This window comes from Mercenaria mercenaria, chromosome 6, assembly GCF_021730395.1.
Source record: "Mercenaria mercenaria strain notata chromosome 6, MADL_Memer_1, whole genome shotgun sequence".
Taxonomy (NCBI): domain Eukaryota; kingdom Metazoa; phylum Mollusca; class Bivalvia; order Venerida; family Veneridae; genus Mercenaria; species Mercenaria mercenaria.
The window spans coordinates 14,024,252-14,050,088 of record NC_069366.1 but is presented as its reverse complement, the minus strand read 5'-3'; the positions used below and the strand labels follow the sequence as shown (position 1 = coordinate 14,050,088).

At 35.2% G+C, this 25,837-nt stretch overlaps 1 protein-coding gene across 2 annotated transcripts in view; it reads left to right on the top strand.

Moving 5' to 3' along the window:
* The first annotated feature begins 689 nt into the window (after window positions 1-689).
* Window positions 690-25,837, top strand: part of LOC123549610 (probable D-lactate dehydrogenase, mitochondrial) — a 66,979-nt gene continuing 41,831 nt past the window's right edge. For both annotated transcript variants that reach the window (XM_045337830.2, XM_045337831.2), the window contains exons 1-2: window positions 690-849; window positions 17,402-17,526. In XM_045337830.2, coding sequence (XP_045193765.2) covers window positions 763-849; window positions 17,402-17,526 — 212 coding nt within the window. In that variant the 5' untranslated portion in view covers window positions 690-762. The remainder of the gene's footprint in view (window positions 850-17,401; window positions 17,527-25,837) is intronic.

Below are 25,837 nucleotides of genomic sequence, written 5' to 3'. Positions count from 1 at the left end.
AACATTAGAAAAATCGGGTATAAAATTGTTAGACAGTGGTTTATGTTTGCAGCTTTGCACTAAAATTAGGATATTGCGTGTGGTGAGAATGAGTAGATTAATGTGTATGAATAAGCAAACGATTTCGATATTTTACTCAAAATGTCTTGATTTCAAAGAAGTGGCGATGATTATTAGACTAAACAGTTTTTTCTGACACATTTGCACAAAACATGAGGCAACCTTGATCATCAAACTTTAGTTTTACACTCCTTTCTCTCTTTTTAAAGATTGATATAATTACCATTTTTCCGACTGATTCCTTGTTTTGTCATACAGATATCAGAAGAACTCTGTAACGTTTTCAGGAACTCCGTAACAGTTATCAGAAGAAAACATGACAGGTTATCAGAAGAATTCCATCCTTCGTGTAACACTTCCTCCCCCGTGATTATGATTTTTTACTGAAATGAACAGGATCGACGTAAACAAACCACCACAAGTGTACGGATTTAGGCACTGGACCAGTATAATTCATATAAAAATCGAAAATTGCTAAATCTTTTTTGATAATGTATTCTCTTCTTAAATTGCAAAATGAAATATGAAGAAATAATTCAATAATTTCCAATAATAAACTGATGACAGGCCCTTTCCGATCATGTTATGCCTTTTCCGCGGAAAGGGTCCTTTCCGGTATCATAGGAGTACCAGTCACGAAAGCAAAATCAGCTGTTTGTAAACAAAATACTAGAATTAGATGTGAAATTATCATAGTGAAATATGAATTGTCAACACCTACTTCGCCGAGCAGTTCTTTCCAGATCATATTCCGTTAAGTTAAAAAACAGCTTAAGGTTGAAGTCACATGTAAGTTAAAAATACACGCTGTCGAAATCTGAACCCACTGTTTAAGAAGTGGGAGGGGTAATGGGTTAGGAAGCTAATTTCCAAACATTAATTATTACTTACGCACGCATTGAGCGTATAATTTACTGGCTGACCGCAAGGGTTAGGTTTTACCTAGGGTTAGAATTTTTGCTACAGTGTAGGGATAATACACATTTTTTTGTGTATTCATAACTTTATCATGACATCACAGTACATTAGGGGTTCTAATTGACCAATCAGAGAGCTGCATTTTCGAGTACCTGCCAGTTTCCACTTGGGTATTATCAAGTATATTTACAATGAACATATAGTGACTTTAGAAATAAATATCACACTAATTTAGAAATCAAAATAAGATTTTTCACTGCACATGCCCCAGATGATGCTACAAACAACCAAACTTTGAAGTTTCACTGAATTATTATATCGATTTAATACCTTTATTTTAGTTAAAAGTTTGAGATTTTACACAGGCAGTCTATGATAAAGTCCGAGTAAAATGTAATCAATACCCAAGTGAAATTAGTATCATTCCACAATGTTTTGGACATGTTAAAATTATGAATATCCCCACACAACCTATTTTCGACCACAACCTATTTTCGACCTACTATTAACGCAGGGCTCGACACTAACGCTGGTCCGCTGGTCCGAGACCAGTGCTTTTCAGGGAGGACCACTAACTTCTCGAATCTGTGTGGTCCGATGGACCACCGAAAATTACAAGCAAGTCATTTTTAAAATAGGCAGTGGCTAGTGAACCGCCACCGGTGCAGCAGACACGAGGTCTAGTGCACCGTCACCGGTGCAGCAGACCTGAGGTCTAGTGCACCGTCATTTTTGTTATATATAAAATATAGCTTTTCTTTGAATTATAACTTATTGTCACCAGTTTTATGTATGATCATTATTAGAAGAATGAAGTAAGATGATTCTAATTTAAACAAACCTTGACTTACCTTTTAATTTACCGATATACCGATTAAAAACATTGTGCCGCTATCAGATATGGTCTATTAAAGAAAGTTTATTATGGCGGAATGATTCTTAAGAAGAACGTTCAGTTATGACAGAATGAGTTTCATTCGGAAAGAAATAATTAATTTTTAATTTTCATAAATAACATACTAGTATATGTATGTCCATTTAAGATTAGTTATTGTCTGTATCTGGATACATCAAAATTGAAATCCGAACTTAATTTTAGATTCACTATCTCATGATCATAGCTGCCGATACAAAAGACAAACACGCCCAAGCTAATTATTAAATAACTTAAACAAGCTACCAACAAAGCCTACATTTGTAGACCTCCATTCATTGTTTTAATCTAATCTTTATTGTTTTTCACAGTTTTTATCATAGATTTCGTAAGATGTAGCCTTTTTAAATTAATAATATAACAAATATTGAAATCATGACAGTATTCACCGTAAATGTACATTATAAAATATTTGCTTGCAAGATGTCAACATTTCCGAGTTTCAGGTTTCATGAAGAGTTAATTGTCAATTGTCACTGACATAATAAATCTGAAATTAAGATCGAATTTCAGTTTTGATATACATACATATATATACAAATGCAGACATTAATGGATACCACTGTTGCCGAAGAACGGAGATCAGCGCTTTAAGGTAAAACGGTAAATTACCAGGTAAGTCGAGGTTTATCTTACTTCATTCTTTTAGTTATGCTCTTGCATTTTACTGGTGAAAATATCTTTTGATTAAACTTTACATAAAGGCTATATTTTATATATAACAAAAAATGACGGTGCACTAGACCTCAGGTCTGCTGCACCGGTGACGGTGCACTAGACCTAGGGTCTGCTGCACCGGTGACGGTTCACTAGCCACTGCCTTTAAAATAAATTAATAAACATTGAATTGTTCACGGTACTGCAGTTTAAAAATAGAATTTGGTTTTCCCCGTGTATTTTTTCTTGAAATTTGGAATGCCCGGATGTAACGCTGGTACTAAAACCCGGGAACGGAACACGGTAACTTATCTCAGTCCACGACACTTCGCCGAAAGACACCTCGTCGAATACGACACTTTGCCGAACTTGACACTTTGTCGAATCCGACACTTTGCCGAATACGACACATAGTCGAAGTTACATACTCGTCAAATTTGGTCGAAAGTTGGTCTAAAATAATCGGAAAAGGAGTACTTACAATGTTGAAAAAAAATCGGAGTACTTACATATTGAACGAGAAAAGAAAGCGGAAACACTTCTATTAAACTGTGCTTGATTTTTAACAAAATCGATCAGTTAGATTAATCGAGTTACAGTCTCTTTACAGTCTCTTTATTAGTATCTTATGTTGTATGCTATTCCCCTCAGAAATTCTTCAGACGATCGTTTCCCAAAGTCCTGTACCACTCTCTGCGCGGCCTTTGCACTTTCTGTTTTCGCAACGCCAATATACCTTTTCAGACACTTCTCTATCTTTACAATAGTTAAATCCTTTTAAAGTCATTTTTTTTGCACCACGTAAACTAAGAAAATATTCAGGCTTTTCCTCCATTACTTGTTTGCTTTTACACTTTACACTTTACAATAACATATCATAACAAATATACTGAAACTAAAATTATAATTATACTTACCCGTAGGCTTCTCCGGTCCAATTCATAAGAACTTTGTTCACCAAATAACACGTTTCTAATCAATTATGGTTATTTATCCATTGAGTAAACGGTAAACGTAAGCCGATAATACAATCAATTTTCATCATAAAGGCCTTTGTCAAACGTAACAATTTCGACCAAGTGTCGTACTTTATATGAAAATTAGACCAAGTGTCGGATTCGGCTAAGTGTCGGATTTTAAGGTTCCGGATTTTGACCCGCGAAAATCGAGAAAAACTCGTATCTGACTCGCACAGAAAATACCCCATGCGTCGGCGTGACCCGCGGTAATTTTCTTTGATGCGTCTGAGTTCGAAAGTTCTGCCCCTGTGCCAGTCAAAATCCCAGTGAATTTAAATATTGTTTGCCGCCATAAGCGGAAGTATGGCAGTAGGCGGAGCGTCGTATATTAATTAGCTACTGACATATGTCAATTACGCCACGCGCCGACTGACACGTTGTCATCTCGCGGTTTGTATTTAGTACAATTATAATGCCCGTCATTATCAAAAGTGTTTATTGATCAAAAAATTAAAAGTTAATTGATAACAAATCAGCCTATTATCGTGTTTGTACAACTTGTTAATTAGCGGTATACAGCTTATGCTGTATTGTTATGTCTTGCCGATTATTACTGCATGAACAACAAATTCATTAAAATCATTTATTTTATGTGCTTGACACGTTTATATAAGCCGATCGGCCGTTACGATCTATAGCATTTTATTTAATTTATTATCATTACCGAGGCTTTGTTCGGGCAAAAACAAATAAAAATGCTTTTAATAAGCAGAAATTATAAGTATTCAGTAGGTATAATGAAAAAAATAAGAAATTTATAACATGTATTTTATCAAGATTTTAATGTACTTTCGTTTTCCAAATTTGTCACCCGTTTTCACGGCCGTGATTTTCGGACATTTTTAACGAGATTTTCTAGTGCAATCTTAATGAAAAGTCAATAAAAAGTCTGCATTTAAGGAAAAATGACAACTGTTGCAAAAAAAAAGCTCTTATTTTGAAGCTAAACCCCACCCACAAAATATGAATTGCTGAAAAAATCTTTATTGACATCTTTATTTTAAATTTGATTTTCAAAATTATTTAATAATTAAATGGCAGATGTTTATCAAAATAATAATATAAAAATCACATGTTTTGCAGTGTTTGTAAAAAGTACTCCATGGAAGAAGAGGGGGTCTCATATATTACTGGTTCTGTTAACTTAAAAAAAAACAACATCCATCTTGGTAGGACCACCTGAAATTCTGTCGGACCATCAGTTTGCAAAAGCTGCTGGTCCTTCGGACCACCACTGTAAAAAAGTTAGTGTCTAGCCCTGTTAACGTCTGCAGAAGCCCGCAGGAATGTGACCGAAACCGAGGGTCGAGGTCACAAACATATCCCAAGGGCTTCTGCAGACGTTAATATACAAAACAAACGTGCATTGTCGCTATTCTTGCATAAAAACATTACATGATGACTAAATGTATTGTTTTCATATGTGATGACTTGACGATTCCGGTACATTTTTTAATTACCATTCTGTTGTTCTTGGAAATGGTAAAATGTTTTAAATATCCGTATCCAGGGCCCAGAAATAAACAACACTATCAAAGGCACATCCTGAAGGTTTTTAAACGATTTTTTTTTATCTCTCGTTATTACAAGCATAAAATTACCAATAATTGTTCATATAACTTCACAGTTTGATGAACAGGAGCCCAATTTCAAGAATAATAACTTTACATTCGAGTTATATTGAGTACGGACACATTTGGAGTACGGATGAGTACGAATGTAGTGTCAAGCTTTCAAACTGTTTATATAAATTCTTCCAGAAATTAGATAAAAACATACGGACTGATACTTACAAAAAACATAAATTTGATTCCTAAAAACAAACGGTCGCACAAGTTACAAGCAATTCTTAAACATTCACAGTTATCTACAAAAACTCAAACGACGCTGAGTTCTAAAAGGGGAGTAAACAAGGGAAGAAGCGAGTACGAACATTGTTAGGGGCAGTGCATTTGGCGTTGGTAACTGATACAACAAAATATTCTATGGTTTAGATTGCATCTTTTATGCTACAAAAAGAAGTTATTATGGATGAAACAAGATGCAGGTACCAGATGTCAATCTGCGGAGAAATACATGTACGTCCCTGGCCCTGGGAAAGCATTTTAAAAATAAAAATCATGTATTAACAGCATGTGAATTGCCTTGTTTGCACACGATTTTTCTCCCGTTAATATCTTGGCGGATCCGACACTTAAATATATTATAACTACTATGTTTTCTAAGGGAAAAAATGCCAAAAAGTAATTTTGAAATTTTTTTGCCCCTGTGACAATGAGCCCATAGAAAAAAATGGTTAAAAAAAAAATTCATGGTAATGAATTATTGTGTGTTGTCCAAATATTTGACGAAATTACCCTGCCACTGTCTTAAATTTACATGGCAATAATTGTAAATGTCTTACTAACAAAATTATTTTTAAAAATACGGGGCTCCGATACATTTTACATATTCACAGGAAGCGCTTTATCAAGTCAAATGCCGTACCACGAAATTAGAATTATCTCCCATGGCAAAAGTGAAGGTCGCATGCACAGGAAAAATGATGGGTTTAAAGTAAACAAGGTCTAGAAAAATGATTTTCTGTTTGAAATAATTTTGGAAAAGAAAAGGTTTATGAAGTTAATAGGAAATAATAGCAACATCATCTTGTTTTTCTTCCCTTTATTCATTTATTCCCTTAGTACAGCGAAAAAATGTGCAAACAGGCTACTTGCAATTTTGTTCAACTGTTTTGGGCAGAACCTTTATATACAAACGTATAATAATTATAGGTGCTTGACTGATGCTTTGCATGGTCCAAAAATTATCTCACTTTATAAACACTTCGCAACAACATAGTCATTATTATAACTGTCTTTTATTTCTTGTTCATTTTTGACATGTAAAAGAGTACAAGAGAATTACTAAAAAAATTTTGACTTAGAAATTAAACTGACTTACTTTGCACAGGTTCCATAACTCTATTTTGCATTTTTACAAAATTATGCCCCTTTTTCGACTTAGAAATATTTAGTTAAGGTTTTTATATGTAAGCTGGTATCTCAGTACCCACTAATGGGAATGGATTTAAACTTCACACTTGTTCACTGTGATGATCTGACATGCAGTGCATAGATTCCATAACTCTACTTTGCATTTTTACAAAATTATGCCTCTTTTTTGACTTAGCAGTTTCTGGTTATAACTTAAGTTTTTGTATGTAGGCTTGTATCTCAGTACCCACCAATGGGAATGGATTGAAACTTCACACAATTGTCCATTGTCATGAGCTGATATGCATTGTACAGGTTTCATAACCCTGTTTTGCAATTTTACAGAATTATGCCCCTTTTTAGCTCAATATTCGGAGAATAGGGGGGCTATTCTACTCGCTTCGGCATCGGCGTGAGCTTTCTTGGTTAAAGTTTTTCGGCAACCTTTGTTTTTCTGTCATATCTTCGTTACTATTGCTTATATCTTACTGTAACTTCACATAAACATTTTCCAGCTTACAAACAAAGTATGTGCAGGGGCTGGGCCCATTATATGTAAGGTCAAGGTCACCAAGGTGGTTCGCTGTCTTATGGACAGCTCTTGTTCAACTTTAATATTCATTCAATTGACAAGACTGTTGAGTAGTCGAGCGTTGCTGTTCTCCGACAGCTCTTGTTCAAAAAGTACTCGCATTTTGCCAGTATGCTAGCTTAAATTCCAACCGTGTTACTTAGGTTCAGTGCATTCCAACTCTTGACTTTATTATCAGTTTCATTTCATTTCTGTCTACTTGGGTATTGCAAATCAGAGTCATTGATGCAGGACCCGCCCGCTTAGCTCAGTAGGTAGAGCGTCGGTCTACGGATCGCGGGGTCGTGAGTTCGATCCTCGAGCTGGGCGTATGTTCTCTGTGACTATTTGATAAACGACATTGTGTCTGAAATCATTAGTCCTCCACCTCTGATTCATGTGGGGAAGTTGGCAGTTACTTGTGGAGAACAGGTTTGTACTGGTACAGAATCCAGGAACACTGGTTAGGTTAACTGCCCGCCGTTACATGACTGAAATACTGTTGAAAAACGGCGTTAAACCCGAAACAAACAAACAAACAAACATTGATGCAGGCCCATCTAAGGGTTTTACAGCTGAGGACAAGAAATATTGTGGAAAAAATTAGAAAACAGTTAAGTTTGTAAACTTTAAGCATCTGTGCATATTAAACAACTGTGGGTTATAACATTAGCCTGTTTTTTCAAGCGATAAACACAGTATCCCCAAGACTTACATTTTCGATAGACATATGATTTTCACGATGTTATTTTTTCCAGTAAGTTTGTACATCCCAGGCATGTTGAGTGGTGACCACATTTCATCACTTTATTTAAATAACAAGAGCTGTCGGAGGACAGCAACGCTTGACTATTCAACAGTCTTGTCAGTTGAATGAAAATAAAAGTTAAAAAAGGAAAATAATTTTGTAAAATTACAAAACAGGGTTATGGAACCTGTAAAATGCATATCAGTTCATTACAATGGACAATTGTGTAAAGTTTCAATCCATTTCCATTAGTGGGTACTGAGATACCAGCTTACATACAAAAACTTAACCAAAAACTGCTAAGTCAAAAAAGGGACATAATTTTGTTAAAAAATGCAAAGTAGAGTTATGTAACCTGTGCATCACATGTCAGATCATCACAGTGAACTAGTGTGTGAAGTTTCAATCCATTCCCATTAGTGGGTACTAACTTGAACATCCTCAAAATTTCCCTAAGCTGAAATATACTATCAAATTTACCTCTCTAGAACAGCAACCTCTACATAACAGTAAATATTTGTATCTCCCAAAGGGTGTTGCTCTACAGAGGTTGTACTCACATTGCACATGCTGATTATTGAGGATTCAGGCAGATACTGATAAAAAAGATCCCACCTACATTGTTAAAAATGGGTTTTACTTGATAAATATAAAAGTTGGGTTCAAAGGCCAGCAGGAGTTGAACTTAGCAGGGGCTGATTTATGTCAGGTGCACTACGTTTGAAAATCAATGATATTTAATAAATGCAAATTTGAATAGGACTTAACAAAAACTCACTGAAAATATACTATTTAAATACCTTTTAATACTGTTAAAATGTTGATAAAATGCAAAATAATAACTGCTTGAAGCCTTCAAATGATAGTTAATGATTTTTACCAATTTCAGTGTACGGTATAGATTTTTAGTGTGATTGGCTTGAACCGTCTAAAATGTAAAACATAAATCATGAGCAGGTGCTTTCAACTAACTGCTGTTTTTATAGGAAATGAACTTGCAAAACTCAGAATTCCGGATAATATCCACACACACAATAAAGGTCTTGTACTGTTTTGTCACCTGACGAGACTTAGTAGGAATTTTAATTATTTTCCTTTATACTTTATTTTTGGCGATCAATTTATTCCTTACGCCATCAAAAACTGATATCACTGGGATAACTATGTTGTATATTGGCTCAAGATGACAGTTTTGCCCAGAAAATATAGAGCTAAGAACATGACTGTTTTCTTCTAGAGACACTTACGTTATTGTCCGGTATTATGTGGATCGAAAGGGTTCAGATATGCATGAAACCTCTTCAGAATCTAATAATTTGTAAAATATTACCAGTAATTAATAATAACTGTGAATGATTTTTATTTTATTATCATTACATACAAAACAAGAGCTGTCGGAGGACAGCAACGCTCGACTATTCAACAGCCTTGTCGACTGAATGAATACGAAAGTTGAAAAAGGGGCATAATTTAAAAAAAGCAAAAAAGGGTTATGGAACCTGCATAGTGCTTATCAGCTCATGACAGTGGACAAGTGTGTGAAGTTTCAATCCATTCCCATTAGAGGGTACTGAGATACCAGCTTACATATAAGAATTTAACCCAAAACTCCTAAGTTTAAAAAGGTGCATAATTTTGTAAAATGCAAAGTTGAGTTATTGACCCTTTGCACTGCATGTCATATCATGACAGTGAACAAGTGTGTGAAGTTTCAATCCTTTCCCATTAGTGGATACTGAGATACCAGCTTACATACAAAACCTTAACCAAAAAATAAGTCGAAAAAGGGGCATAATTTTCTAAAAAAGCAAAATAGAGTTATGGAACCTGCTTTGTGCATGTCAGATCATGACAGTGAACAAGTGTGAAGTTTCAATCCATTCCAATTAGTGAGTACTGAGATACCAGCTTACATACAAAACCTTAACCAAAAAATTCTAAGTCAAAAAAGGGGCATAATTTTGTAAAAAAGCAAAATAGAGTTATGGACCTGTGCAATGTAAGTCAGTTTATCACAGTGAATAAGTGTGTGAAGTTTCAATCCATTCCCACAAATGGTTACTGAGATACCAGCTTACATACAAAACCTTAACCAAAAATTTCTTAGTCGAAAAAGGGGCATAATTTTGTAAAAAAGCAAAATAGAGTTATGGGACCTGTGCAGTGTAAGTCAGTTTATCACAGTGAATAAGTGTGTGAAGTTTCAATCCATTCCCACAAATGGTTACTGAGATACCAGCTTACATACAAAACCTTAACCAAAAATTTCTAAGTCGAAAAAGGGGCATAATTTTGTAAAAAAAGCAGAATAGGGTTATGGGACCTGTGCAATGTAAGTCAGTTTATCACAGTGAATAAGTGTGTGAAGTTTCAATCCATTCCCACATGTGGTTGCTGAGATACCAGCTTACATACAAAACACAACCAAATCGGGACGCGGACGCCGACGCCGACGCCGACGCCGACGCATGGGCGAGTCCAATAGCTCTACTATTCTATGAATAGTCGAGCTAAAAATCGGGTGCCAATTTTATCTGCTCCCATGATGCGAAAAGTCTAGCTTGACTTTTCGAAGAAAAAGTAGAGCTATTGCACTTGCCCCAGCATCGGCGTTGCCGTCGGCATCGCAGTTGGTTAAAGTTTTTGATAAAGTCAAATATCTCTGTTACTATCAAAGCTTTTGACTTGAAACTGAAAATAGTTATTTACTATCAAAGTCTACACCAGGAAAAACAATCCCATAACTTTGATTGAATTTTTAGCTCATCTGATTTTTTGAAAAAAAATGATGAGTTATTGTCATCACTTGAGCGGTTGTCGGCGTCGGCGTCGGCGTCTGCGTCGGCGTTGCCTGGTTAAGTTTTATGTTTAGGTCAGCTTTTCTCCTAAACTATCAAAGCTATTGCTTTGAAACTTGGAATACTTGTTCACCATCATAAGCTGACCCTGTATAGCAAGAAACATAACTCCATCTTGCTTTTTGCAAGATTTATGGCCCCTTTTGTACTTAGAAAATATCAGATTTCTTGGTTAAGTTTTTATGTTTAGGTCAACTTTTCTCCTAAACTATCAAAGCTATTGCTTTGAAACTTGGAATACTTGTTCACCATCATAAGCAGACCCTGTACATCAAGAAACATAACTCCATCTTGCTTTTTGCAAGATTTATTGCCCCTTTTGGACTTAGAAAATCAGTTTTCTTGGTTAAGTTTTATGTTTAGGTCAGCTTTTATCCTAAACTATCAAAGCTATTTCTTTAAAACTTGCAACACTTGTTCACCATCATAAGTTGACCCTGTATAGCAAGAAACATAACTCCGTCCTGCTTTTTGCAAGATTTATGGCCCCTTTTGGACTTAGAAAATATCAGATTTCTTGGTTAAGTTTTATGTTTAGGTCAACTTTTTCTCTTAAACTATCAAAGCTATTGCTTTGAAACTTGCAACACTTGTTCACCATCATAAGCTGACCCTGTACAGCAAGCAACATAACTCCATCCTGCTTTTTGCAATAATTATTGCCCCTTTTGGACTTAGAAAATCATTTTCTTGGTTGAGTATTATGTTTAAGTCAACTTTTCTCATAAACTATCAAAGCTATTGCTTTAAAACTTGCAACAGTTTTTCACCATCATAAGTGGACACTGTACATCAAGAAACATAACTCTATCCTGCTTTTTGCAAGAATGATGGCCCTTTTAAGACTTAGAAAATCATGGGTAGGACAATATTTCTATTACACAAAAAAAATCAGATGAGCGTCAGCACCCGCAAGGCGGTGCTCTTGTTGAGAGTTATGCCCCCTTTTAACTAAGAATATTTTGGTTAATGTTTTATAAAGTTTTTACTTGCAAAGCTCTAATTCAGAGTCAAGCACTGAGAAAAGTCAAGCTTGCTGTCTTACGGATAGCTCTTGTTCTAAATATAACTTTAGTGGTGTCCCTGGAAAAGCAACAAGCTGATTTTTAGCTCGACTATTCATAGAATAGTGAGCTATTGCACTCGCCCATGCGTCGGCGTCCGCGTCCGCGTCCCGATTTTGGTTAAGGTTTTGTATGTAAGCTGGTATCTCAGTAACCACTTGTGGGAATGGATTGAAACTTCACACACTTATTCACTGTGACAAACTGACTTACATTGCACAGGTTCCATAACTCTATTTTGCTTTTTTACAAAATTATGCCCCTTTTTCGACTTAGAAATTTTTGGTTAAGGTTTTGTATGTAAGCTGGTAACTCAGTAACCACTTGTGGGAATGGATTGAAACTTCACACACTTATTTACTGTGATGAACTGATCTACATTGCACAGGTTCCATAACTCTATTTTGCTTTTTTTACAAAATTATGCCCCTTTTTCGACTTAGAAATTTTTGGTTAAGGTTTTGTATGTAAGCTGGTATCTCAGTACTTACTAATGGGAATCGATTGAAACTTCACATACTTGTTCACTATCATGATCTGACATGCACTAAGCAAGCCCCATAACTCTACTTTCTTTTTTTTCAAAATTATGCCCCTTTTTCGACTTAGCAGTTTTTGGTTAAATTTTTGTATGTAATCTGATATCTCATTATCCACTAATTGGAATGGATTGAAACTTCACACACTTGTTCACTGTCATGATCTAACATGCACTGTGAAGGTCCCATAACTCTACTTGGCATTTTTACAAAATTATGCCCCTTTGACTTAGCAGTTTTTTGTTAAGTTTTTGTATGTAAGCTGGTATCTCAGTATCCACAAATTGGAAAGGATTGAAACTTCACACACTTGTTCACTGTCATGATATGACATGCAGTACAGAGGTTCAATACCTCTAATTTGCATTTTACAAAATTATGCCCCTTTTTCAACTTTTTTATTCATTCAATTGACAAGGCTGTTGAATAGTCGAGCGTTGCTGTCCTCCGACAGCTCTTGTTGTTTCTATCTGCCGAACTATGAAATACTTACACAGATGAGTAAAATATTGCCAAAAAACTGTGATTTAGTGTCGAGGTTGTCTAGTTGTTAACCAGGTTTTCAACGAAAACCTGAGTTATTAGATTGGGGTATGTCGTTGGTTGGGCGGGCGGATGGGCGGCGGCGTCAAACTGATGTTTCCGGTCAATAACTTTTGTTTCGGTAAAGATATTTGAATAAAACTTGGTATGTATGTAGCTTATATCAAGACAAAGGCTGGGATTGATTTTGGGGTTTCTGGGGTCAAGGTCACTGTTACTTAAAATAGAAAAAGGATTTCCGGTCAATAACTTAACTTAGGAATGAGCTATCATGATGAAACTTGGTGTATAGAAAACTTATATAAAGTTGTAGCTTGGGATTGATTTTGGGGTTTCTGGGATCAAGGTCAAGGTCATTGTTACTAAAAATAGGGTTAAGGTTAGGTTAGGGTTTAGGGTATAGGGTTAGGGTTAGGGTTGTGCTTTAAAGTGGTGCACTGTGATTCAGTATACTTTTTTATTCTTACGAAAAGTGTTGAAAAACTGGTTTCGTGGCATTGCCGCGTTTCTTGTTTAAATTTATCAAACAAAAGTCAACAAATATGTGGTATTAGGAATCACCGTACTTTTGTCTAGTCTATTCTATAATTATCAAATAGTTGTTTATTTATAACATATGTGCCTCATGTGTCTTCCATCACTTAACTATTTACCAATATCGCCCCAATCATTTGAAAATGTCTTGAACTCATATCAGTAGTTAGTGTGGACGATTTTACTTGCTACTAGCCTGTTTGATGCTGTTTTCTCAGTACTAAGGAAATAAGATTATGTTGATATTATTTCCTATTAACCTAGTTAATATTTCCTTTGCAAACATTATTTCAAACAGGAATTTCAATCAGGAAATCATTTTAAAATCCTTGTTTACTTTTAAATCTATCAGGTTTCTGTTACAATGTGACCTTCACTTTTGCCAAGGGAGTTAATTCTAATTTTGGGGTTCAGCATCCTACTTGATGAAGCGCTTGCTTTGAAAGTGTGAAATTTATCAGGGCCCCCTTACTTCAGTTTATGAGTAAGACATTAGAAATTATTGTAATGTTAATTTAAGACAGAGGCAGGGTAATTTCATCAAATATTTGGGCAACACACTCTTTATTATTGATACTACTTTGTCAAATAATCAAAGAGGGACATATTTTCAAAATAATTAGCATACTTTTTGCCAAATAAGGCAGCTTTCAAAGTAGGTCAAATTTGTTTCCTGTAGGTAGCACTGCACTTTGTTATTCTAGCAAAAATCCAATACTGCGAGACTGGATAAACCCAAAACTAACAGCAAATTGTTTATGTGTTACACTGAACCGTGGTTTGTTTCCATGTTGAAATTGTAACAGTAAAATATATACAGCTTTCATTATGGTCTTATTTTTAGCTCACCTGAGCCAAAGGCTCATGGTGAGCTTTTGTGACCGCTCAATGTCCGTCGTGTGTCGTGCGACCGTCAACATTTTCTTAAAAAATCTTCTTTTTAAAAACCACTGGGCAGAATTACTCCAAACTTCACAGGAATGATCCTTAGGTGGTCCCCTTTCAAAATTGTTCAAAGAATTGAATTCCATGCAGAACTCTGGTTGCCATGGCAACCAAAAGGAAAAACTTTAAAAATCTTCTTGTCCAAACTGCAAGGCGTAGAGCCTTGATATTTGGCATGTGACATCATCTTATGATCCTCTATCAAGATTGTTCAAATTATGCCCCTTGGGTGAAAAGAGGCCCCGCCCCGGGGGTCACAAGTTTTACATAGGCTTATATTGGAAAACACTTTAAAAATCTTCTTGTCTAAAACCACATGACCTAGACCTTTGATATTTTGTATGTAGCATTGCCTTGTGGTCCTCTACCAAAATTGTTCAAATTATGCCCCTGGGGTGAAAAGAGGCTCTGCCCCAGGGGGTCTCAAGTTTTACATAGACTTATATAGGAAAAACACTTTAAAAATCTTCTTGCCTGAAACTGCAAGGCCTAGGCTTTTGATATTTGGTATGTTGCCTTTCCTAGTGTTTCTCTACCAAAATTATTCAAATTATGTCCCTGGGGTGAAAAGAGGCCCTGCCCGGGGGTACCAAGTTTAACATAGACTTGTATAGGAAAAAAATTAAAGATCTTCTTTTCTAAAAGTTCAAGGCCTAGGCCTTTGATATTTGGTATGTAGCATTGCCTGGTGGATCTCTAAGAAATTTGTTCAAATTATGCCCCAGGGGTGAAAAGAGCTCTGGGGGTCACTTGTTATAATTATGGGTTATATAGGAAAAAATACTTCAAAAATTATCAGATCATATTTCCTAGACTGTTTAATTATAATTACCTGATGACCCCAAGCGATTAGGGATCACTTGACTGTGACCTTGACCTACTGACCTACTTTCTTGTTTTTTAAGATACAGCCTTGGAATTTGAATGAAATGTACAGTTTTGCACACAGATCTTAAAACTGACTTTCAGTTACCATGAATGTGACCTACTGACCTACCTTCATAATATTTTAGCATCAGTTTGCCATTTGAAACATGTGACTCATATTACTCAGGTGAGCGATTCATCATGACCTTCTTGTTTAAAGATTTAAATTGTATTATTTTGTGTGGTCTGAACCATCATAAAGTTTTCATAGCATTCTGAAGCTCGTTTCACTAAAACATATACCTAATTAGATGCTTGCAGGTAGATATGTGTAAAGGCAAAAGTGATTCGGAATTTAAGGATTAGGTCAATGGTTTGTGTGCTTGCTTTCCAATCCAGAGGTTCGGGGTTTGATCCCCAACAGATGCCTCGGGATTGTTTCCCACCCAACTAGAGATGTACTGATCAGAAATCCAGGCAATCCTTGCATGTATCAGTGCTATACACCTGGCACATTAAAGAACCAAGGTGTCTATTAAAAAAGAGCTAGGGTCTGGTACCCGGATTGCCTTGTATCTGAATAACTGTCTCTTCAACTAGTCTGCACCTGTCAGACACTTGTTTATATACACATAGTGTGCACTTGTAGATAAAAACACTTAGTGAACACAGTTCATATAAAAGAAAAAATACCTCTCCGGAGGGTGCGCCTATACAATAGGTGGAAATTACCTGTAATACAATACAATACAATACCGGAAATGACTAGAAATAGCTGCGGTCATGGAGGTCCAAAAAATTTAATTATTATGCAAAGTAACAATATTTCATAATTTAGATACAATCTTTTTATTGGCAATTTATTGACCTATTCTGACATGAGTATTTATAAAAGATATTGTGTAGGGATAACGCATGTTGTTTCGTTTTATAACATCTGCAAAATCCCAACGGATTGGTTTGTGCCGGAGCCCAGTATGGCTAAGGTACCAACGTATCCCCAGGGATTCTGAAGTTGTTATAACATGAAATGAACATGTGCTTCTGCTGTTCTAGCATAAAATGTGTAAAAACTAAATAATGGATATGTGGTTCCTCAACATCATTAAATTTCCTTGAAATGCACGGGAATGATGCCATTGTTTTATGAGGTTGACATCATTTCCTTTTAAATTATCCATTTTGGGGCTGTAATACACTTACGCTAATACGTTAATAATGCTTTGCCACAAACCGTGCAGATATAAAAAGGTGTTTTAAAAGCATGTGAGCACAAGAATTTCTCAGTTAACACATCCCCAAAAAGTTACAAGAACAGCAATTTTATGCAAGAATACATTTTGAAGCCTAAGTCCAATATTAGTTTTTATGAAAACTGGTTTGGAACACCGAGTTGCACTGTATTTAATGTCCAAGTTTATTTTTTATGAAATACCGAAGTATTAAGTACACCTGTTTGGGCATCTTACTAAGTCATGTCCTTGTTTCAGGAACTGTTCTATGATTTCAGGTTGCAACAAATGTGAAGGTCACAGGAACATTTGTTCTATGATTTCAGGTTGCAACTTTGAAGGTCATAGGAACATTTTGTTCTATGATTTCATGTTGCAACAAATTTGAAGGTCACAGGAATACTTGTTCTATGATTTCAGGTTGCAACAAATATGAAGGTCACAGGAATACTTGTTCTATGATTTCAGGTTGCAACAAATTTGAAGGTCACAGGAATACTTGTTCTATGATTTCAGGTTGCAACAAGTATGAAGGCCACAGGAATACTTGTTCTATGATTTCAGGTTGCAACAAATATGAAGGACATAAGAACATTTTGTTTTTCGATTTCAGGTTGCAACAAATGTGAAGATCATAGGAACATTATGATATCAGGTTGCAACATATTTGAAGGTCACAGGAATTCTTGTTCTATGATTTCAGGTTGCAACAAATGTGATGGTCACAGAAAGATTTGTTCTATGATTTCAGCTTGCAACAAAGTGGTGGTAACAGAATTATAATTCTGAGTTCAGGTTGCAACATATGTAAAATTTACACATTTGTTCTATGATTTCTGAGGTTGCAACAAATGTAAAAGTTACAGGAACAGTTTTTTTATGTTTTCAGGTTGCAACAAATGTGAAGGTTACAGGAACAATTTTTTTATGATTTCAGGTTGCAACAAATGTGAAGGTAACAGGAACTTTTGTAGATGAAGTGAAGAAAATTGTGGGAAGATCCAATGTATCGACAGCAGATGCTGTACGGGAACAGCATGGGCATGATGAGTCATATCATGGGTAATAAATACACTCACCTTTTGCTTTACCTTTTGCTTTACTTTTGAACACAATCAAAGCTAGTAATCGTAGTATGTTAATATGGCATTGCAATTTTGAACAAATGAAAGCAAAGTTAAAGTTTGATATTTAGTATGTGAATTTCTGAATGTGGCCCCTACATGAGTTGCTAACTGTAACACTACCCTATAAGACTCTAGAAATTGTTCAATATTTTAGTCTTGCATATACTAGTATATGCATGATTAAATGATCAAACAGTGTAAACGTATGTTTGTGAATTGCCCTTTTACACTGCGAAAAAAGGGTCAATATACGGGAGTGTACAGTCCCGTATATTTCGAAAATACGGGAGTATACGGGGTGTATATTATAAATATACGGACCTAGTATACAATCCCGTATTCGGAACATCTAGTATACGGGAAGTCCGTATATTTGTCATGCATATACGGGATCCCGTATACGCCGAATATACATACATGTATATTTCCCGTATATATTAAATATACGAGTTTTAAAAAAAAATCAATTAGAAATGGTGTTTATTAGTGTCCTGCTTTAACATAGATTTTATTTTCATGTATTCGAAGGGTCTTTGAAATTTATCCCGTATACTTGTCGTATTTTAGAATATACGGAACACGTATACGAGCCTGTATATTCCGGATATACGTAGTATACGGAGCCGTATTTTGACATATACGGACTGAAAACTGCAATCTAATATACGGGACATATACGGACCTGTATTTCTAATATACGGGCATCGGAATTTTTTCCGTATACGTAATGATATACTAAGTATAGGACCCCGTACTTTTGACATATACGGGGCATATACGGAACTGTATTTTTTGATATACGGGTACGGACTTGTCCCGTAATATGCAAGGTATACGTAATATACGGATCCCGTACATGTGGCATATACGGAATTTATTTGCATCTGATATAAGGGGATATACGCAGTGTTCCAGATAAGCTGCGTATCGGCGTATTTTACGCATAAAAATCAACTAAAAACGCACATGATTTCATTTTGATGCGTACATTATACGTACATGACTTTGAACTTACGCACGACATTAAAACTTGAAGCGTACCTTAATTATATTTAAATGAAAACATGTTGAAAACAGCTGATCACTACTTCCGTATAAACAATGCGACGGGTAACCACTATTAACTTCGCTAAAACGTTCTACCTGTCTTAGAAACCATAAACTAGTCTACTTGAACATCTGCATCGTCTAGGCGCTCTAGAAATTTTATGTATTTACTTACCAAAATCAAGCGTTTGATCGTTGTATTAAAACGAAAGTAGGCACATTATTTTTATCATGGCTTCCGAAGCAAAACAGAGAAAAAATTGATAATTTTTTTGTGGTTAAAACACCTCTACCGACTAAGAGCTTTGTGCAACCAATAATCGAAGACATTATTTCTCCCGTTTTAAAAAATAAAAAGTCGCATGTGGCTGTCACAGAATCTACCATGAAAGTTGGAAAAAATCGTACCCTTGGATAAAACTCACTGAAAAGGACAGTTTATGGTGTTGTTATAATGTCTGTCTTTGTCTCTATAGTAACGGTAAGTATTGTTAAAATTACCCTTTATCCGAGTTTGGAATTTTGAGTTTACCCCCATCTTCTGAAAAGTGAGGGTAATTACCCATGGGGTCAAAAAATTATCTGGAACACTGTATACGGAACTGTATTTTGTTGATATACGGGCCAGGTTTTTTCCCTTATATGCAAGATATACGTAGGATACAGATCCCGTATTTGTGTCACATATAGACTGAATTTGTTTTTTCGTATACGGGAAATACACGGAACAGTATTGTTGAAATATACGTTGGCCAGATTTTTCCCGTATATGCACTATCCCGTATTTTTATTTTATTAGAACTAATCTGGTATATGGGGCACACACTGAAAGATGACATAGAATGAAGGTTAAACAAACCTTTAGCAGAATACGGTATGTTAGGAAAAATCAAGACAAAGACAGGGTATGAGAAAAACATTATCATCAATGAAGACAAGTCAGATTAAATTAACATTTTTATATAACATTATATAAATACTTAAAAAAAACCAGTTGTTTTTTTCTCGTACGTTTACGCGTTATTTTTATCTTTTGTCCAAATGAAATAAGCAGAAAATGTAATTCTTGCATACCAGACGGTGATTTCCGGTATTTTTACCGGTGCTGGAAAATCCATCCGGGGTGTAAGATGACTCTCGTGCTTTAAATGACGAATTACGAACTACATATTGGAGATGATTCATGTAGTTATATTTTCTTTCAAAACGAAATAAAAATCCAGTACCTTGACAGTTCCTCTTGGTTCCTGATAATATATTTATCAAAAATTCATAACGTTACGCTGCAACTGATAAAACAAAATCGGAACTAAACATTGTTATTTGTCTATGAAACGTCATGACATCTTTCCTGTTTACGGACGTTGCTTTCCCGCGCTTTGTTTAATTACGCTGCTATAAAAAATAGCTCTATAAAGAAGCCACTCGATTGATTTGTTATTTTATTATTATTTCTCCATGTCGGTATGCAAGAAAAAGATTCTGTCACTGGTTATAGGTGCAGATGGGAATATCCGGCTCTCGGCTAAACAGTTACCCTCGAAGCCGGAAATTCCCATCTGCACCTACAACCAGTGAAAGAATCTTATAGCAATCAATAACATTATGCATTTTTAGATGTTCGTTTCTAATTGAAAAAAAAAAACACACCGTTAACGCAACAAATCAGTATAGTAACACTTCTTTATTACTGTTTATAATTGTTTCGTTATTCCAGTGAATGTTGATTCCCACTATAGGCTTTTTGATTTGCCGTCTGCTAAAAGACCAGTTCATCCTTTCTAATGTCTGAAGATGTATTCAAATTTAGCGCTTTGAAAAGATGCATGATGCATTCTGTGTTGGAATTCAATATGAAAGCAGGTTACAAATGATGCACCCCATGGAAATCTTCAGTTTCATGATCTCAATAAATGTAAGCTTTTGTCTGTTGAGGTACGAATGTCACTGAGTACGATGGCTCATCCGGGCTGTCTGTCAGCATCTACTGACCAAACTTCTGACATAAGCGTATTTTCTATCTTGAAAACAAATCGTCGTCCAGATGGAGTTAATTGAAAAATCTCTTGTGTCAACCTGAATAGAATTTGCACGCATTAAAGGTTATATAAATGGACTCTTGTAGTTAACAGATATAGAGAATGGTATGTTTTAACGTTATAAATGATGTGAAAAATATGAAAAATGAAATGACGTGTGGGCAGGGATGACATCATTTAAGTGCTCATTTCGCGCAAAGAAACTAGATATACAGTCAACTTATTTAAAGTGTTTCATTTGCGTTTAATAGTTATATTACGTTAAATCTATCCCCAACATTATTTTTATATTAAATGCATGGGTGTTCATAGTGCCGACACACGCAGCCACCTCATTTTGAAGAATTGTCTTCAAACTGACAAAGTCACGACAAAAGTAGGGAAGATATTTTCAAGAGAGATTCTACAAAAGCATATTAAGTGCAGCGATGTGATCTAAATAACACTTTCCCATTCTATTCTACTAAAATGTAAAAATACATCCACTATTTAAACGAAGCTAGCTTAAACACAAACATTCGTAGCCATTTATTGTAGCAAAAAATAGAGTCACAAACCTGTTCGTCGTTATTATGCTATATTAGTGCTCTATAACCTGTCCGCCATTACGCGATTCATTTTATTTCAGACATTTCTTAAAAACGTGGTAAATTAGCAAATTCTGTACGATATATTTGCACTATTTTTTTATTATTATTATTAAATGATCTGGAGAGTTTTTTAAGAATTTCCAGTCTTGCGCTCAGTATAATATTCTCACTAAGATTATTTTAGACAAGTAAAATGATTCACCAAAATACGTTTATCTCTTCATGTTTAAAATGCTTTTATTCAGCAGTCCTGTATTCAAGTATGAAATAGAAAACAAGTTTAATTGTTAGACACATGTATCCAATCTTATAGATTAACCTAAATGAAATATTAAAAGATATCAATCATATAATTTACATTATTTCGTATAAGTTTTTACCGAATACTAGTATTCGATACTATCAGATCATAAAGGCTGTCTTTCAAATTGAAGTTTGGTCATATTACGAACAACAGAATAGGAATTTTTGTTTCTCAACTATTTAAAAATACCATATCAAGAGAAAATAAAAGATGACAGCGTCAGGAATCGAACCCGAACTGCCGCGGCAATAAAGAAGTTTTCCGCTGTCGTTACCATTAACGCTGAGGAGGCTTTGATGTTCAATGCGCGTTAAATTTACAAACGCTTTTCAATTTTCATCATAAAAAGTACTTAAAACAATTAATTCTCATTTTCTGTAACATATAGTCTGTCAGAAATTAAGAAATATAGCATTAATTTCCAGAGATTTAAAAAAATGTCGAACTTTGCCTTTAATGCCTGTATTTCGTATTCTTTTAATTTTTAGTTTGAAAATTGCGTTACCTTTTTTTCCCTCCAAGATTGCACACAGTTACAATTAACATAAAATAATCTAACTGTGCCAAATATTTAATCACACTTTAAATTTCATTGTGTATTACAACATTGCCTAGGGATAAGCATTACCGGCGAGTGTTGTTTCAAGGTGGGTCAAAAATATGTTAATACACTTATAGGTATTTTTTATGGTTTTTTACGTTGTATTTATGCATCACCTTTTTCTGTCTTTGTATCGTCTTTTTTCTCGGGAATTTAGTTTAAATGATTTTTACAGTTATTTCACTTGACAATTTTATATCATTGGAGAGAAAATTTAACACAAGCTAGAAAAATAAAAGATTTTTTGCTGTATTTTTGTTGTATATAAAAACGCTGCTTAGAAAACTTTTAAAATACGTCATTTTGCGCCCCCCTAAAAAAAGACGTTTGTGGTCATGGCTGCAAAATAGGTAATAACAGAAAACTGAAAATATACCAATCTTTCGGAAATACGTATGTAAATTATGAAAATTTCGTAATAGTCCGTTGAAAATCGGTAGGTGGTGTACATTTGAAATAAAAGACCTAGCTACGCAATTACTTATATTGTGTACATATATATAATAATATGAGCGGGACCATGGGAAAACCAACATAGTGCGTTTGCGGCCAGCCTGGATCCAGACCAGCCCCCGCATCCAGGATCTTTGTTGTTCGCCTTCAAACCTTATTGCAATTAGAGAAACTGTTAGCGAACAACATGGGTCCTGACCAGCCTGCGCATTCGGATCCATGCAGGTCGCAAAGCCGCTATGTTGTTTTTCTCATGGCGCGGCTCATATGTTTAATATCATGTTTCATATATTTACAAGAAAGTAAACTTAAGTGTTAGATGTATAATATCTAACGATTTCTAAATATTTCATGATATGTTTTAAGATCGAAATTACAGACATACTCGATTTTTTTTTAACAAATGACTTTTTTTGTTTTCAGAATGACTGAATATGCACGCGCGCAGGTCTATATGTGCACGTGAACAGGTCTGGTTAGAGTAAAAACACGTTAATTAACATGCACAAATCGACCTTCCGGCGAGATTTTTAATGTTCTTACAGTTGTTTCAAAATATATAAACCCTAGGCAAACAAAAGATCTAGAGTAGGTGTGTATTTTTTCCATATTGAAAGATAATAAAACTTTCAAAAATTCTGAAATTTTATTATAACCAACCTTTTTTGATATGATACTATGAAACAATAATACGCATCACAACCGCTTACATTTTAGTCTAGAAAAGCATTATTTTGTCAGTTAGATTACCCATTTTCAAAAGATAAAAGATCGTTAATACTAACTTCATGAATGCTTTCATGAGATTCCAGTTTTGATCGAATGAATGAATGTATGTGCCGCCTAATTCGTAAAGAAGTTAGCCGTGGCTACTTTGCTTCTGCGAAATATATTTTTTTCTTTACAACCTTTTTTCTCGTTTAACCACAATGGTATTCATGAAATATTTTTGCACGATAAAAGCAACATTAGCTTTTGGTGACTGGAATTTTTGTCTACTAATGAATGAAAGAATGAATGAAATAATTGTTGAATTGATTGTGCTTGAATGACTGAATGAATGAAAGATTTCACGAATGAATGAAACTACTTAACGGCTATTCTGAATTTACTTTTTATACGCCCGTTTGAAAAACGGGACGTATTATGGGAACGCCCCTGGCGGGCGGGCGGGCGGGCGGCGTCCACAGACCTTGTCCGGAGCATATCTTCTACATGCATGAAGGGATTTTGATGAAACTTGGCACAGTTGTTCACCATCATGAGACGGAGTGTCATGCGCAAGAACCAGGTCCCTAGGTCTAAGGTCAAGGTCACACTTAGAGGTCAAAGGTCAAATTCAAGAATGACTTTGTCCGGACCATATCTTCTTCATGCATAGAGGGATTTTGATGAAAGTTGGCACAATTGTTCATCATCATGAGAAGGAGTGTCATGCGCAAGAACCAGGTCCCTAGGTCTAAGGTCAAGGTCACACTTAGAGGTCAAGGATACAAGAATGAAAACTTTGTCCGGAGCATTTCTTCTTCATGCATAGAGGGATTTTGATATAACTTGGCACAAATGTTCACCACCATGAGGCGGAGTGTCATGCGCAAGAACCAGGTCTCTAGGTCTAAGGTCAAGGTCACACTTAAGAGGTCAAAGGGTACAAGAATGAAAACCTTGTCCGGAGCATTTCTTCTTCATGCATAGAGGGATTTTGATATAACTTGGCACAAATGTTCACCACCACGAGACGTAGTGTCATGCGCAAGAACCAGGTCCCTAGGTCTAAGGTCAAGGTCACACTTAGAGGCCAAAGGTCAGATACAAGAATGACTTTGTCCGAAGCATTTCTTCTTCATGCATGGAGGGATTTTGATGTAACTTGACACAATTATACACCATCATGAGACGAAGTGTCATGCGCAGTTCCCTTCTTTCGAATTACTTCCCTTTGTTGTTACTATAAATAGCTTATATTGTAACTTTTTCATTACTAGTCGTAGGGAAAAATCGAGACCACTTTTCTGTAGTACAACATGCATGCTACATCCAATTTTGAGGCGTATTTTGACCAGTCTCTACCTGGTAAAGATTTTTGTGAGGACTTACAATTTTTTTTTTTGATTTTTTTTTTTTTTTTTTTTTTTTTAGATTAACTTCCCTTAGTTGTTACTATAAATAACTTATATTGTAACTTTTTTATAATTGACCGTAGGGAAAAACCAAGACCACTTTTCTGTGGTACAACATAGATGTTACTTTCCAATTTTAGGTGTATTTTAAGGTATCTCTACCTGGTAAGGAGTTTTTTTGTGGACTTAGAAAAACAAAACACTTAGTTATTACTAAACAACCACAAAATTAAAATTCCATTTGCAAATACAGGTGCTAGAGTAAAGAAATTTGCTGTGACGGGCGTATATTGTGACATTCTTGCACTCTTGTTCATATTATAATTATATAATTTAATAATTTAGTAAATAGACAATTTTTACTGACGCTAGCAATTAAAAGAGTATTTCGTTTGAAGTGTATTATTTCGTCTACATAATTGTACATTAAATATGTTCCTTTAAATCGCAGCAACTCGTATTCCCGATTGATTAAAAAACAACAACAGAGAACAGGGGAATTACAAGGCTAACTCCATTTTCATACAACCTTTCGACTATATATTTATTAAGTCTTCATCAGGAAGTCAACAAATATGATTATGAAATAAACAACGTCATGAATTTAAGTATTTCATGATCTGCCTTGTTACAAAAAGAATTCATATTGAGAAAAAAAACCTGTCTAATTCAGGTAATCAAAAATTAAATAAAATAAATACTTACCCGAGCCTTCGTCTTCCTCTGCAGAATAACGCTAATGACAAGACATTTTTGCAATATACAGATTAGTGCGTGCGGTCACTTCAACCAGATGTTATCGCCTCGGGCTAGATGAATGCGCGCTGATTGGCCGATTCCATTAAACGGCAGAGGGTTAAATTAGGCCATGCCGATTATCTCATAAAATTAATTAATATGCATACAATTAGTATCAGTTACACACCCTATAAACGACTGTATTTCCCCTCTTCCTCTTGCGAGTGATCAAAACAATAAACTGACAGCTAAAAGTTGAAAAACAGCATTTTAATGTGACTGATTTGCTTTAAAGGTATATATATTTACATTTATTAGGAGCTAAACATGATTTGTTTCTGTATAAAATGTGCT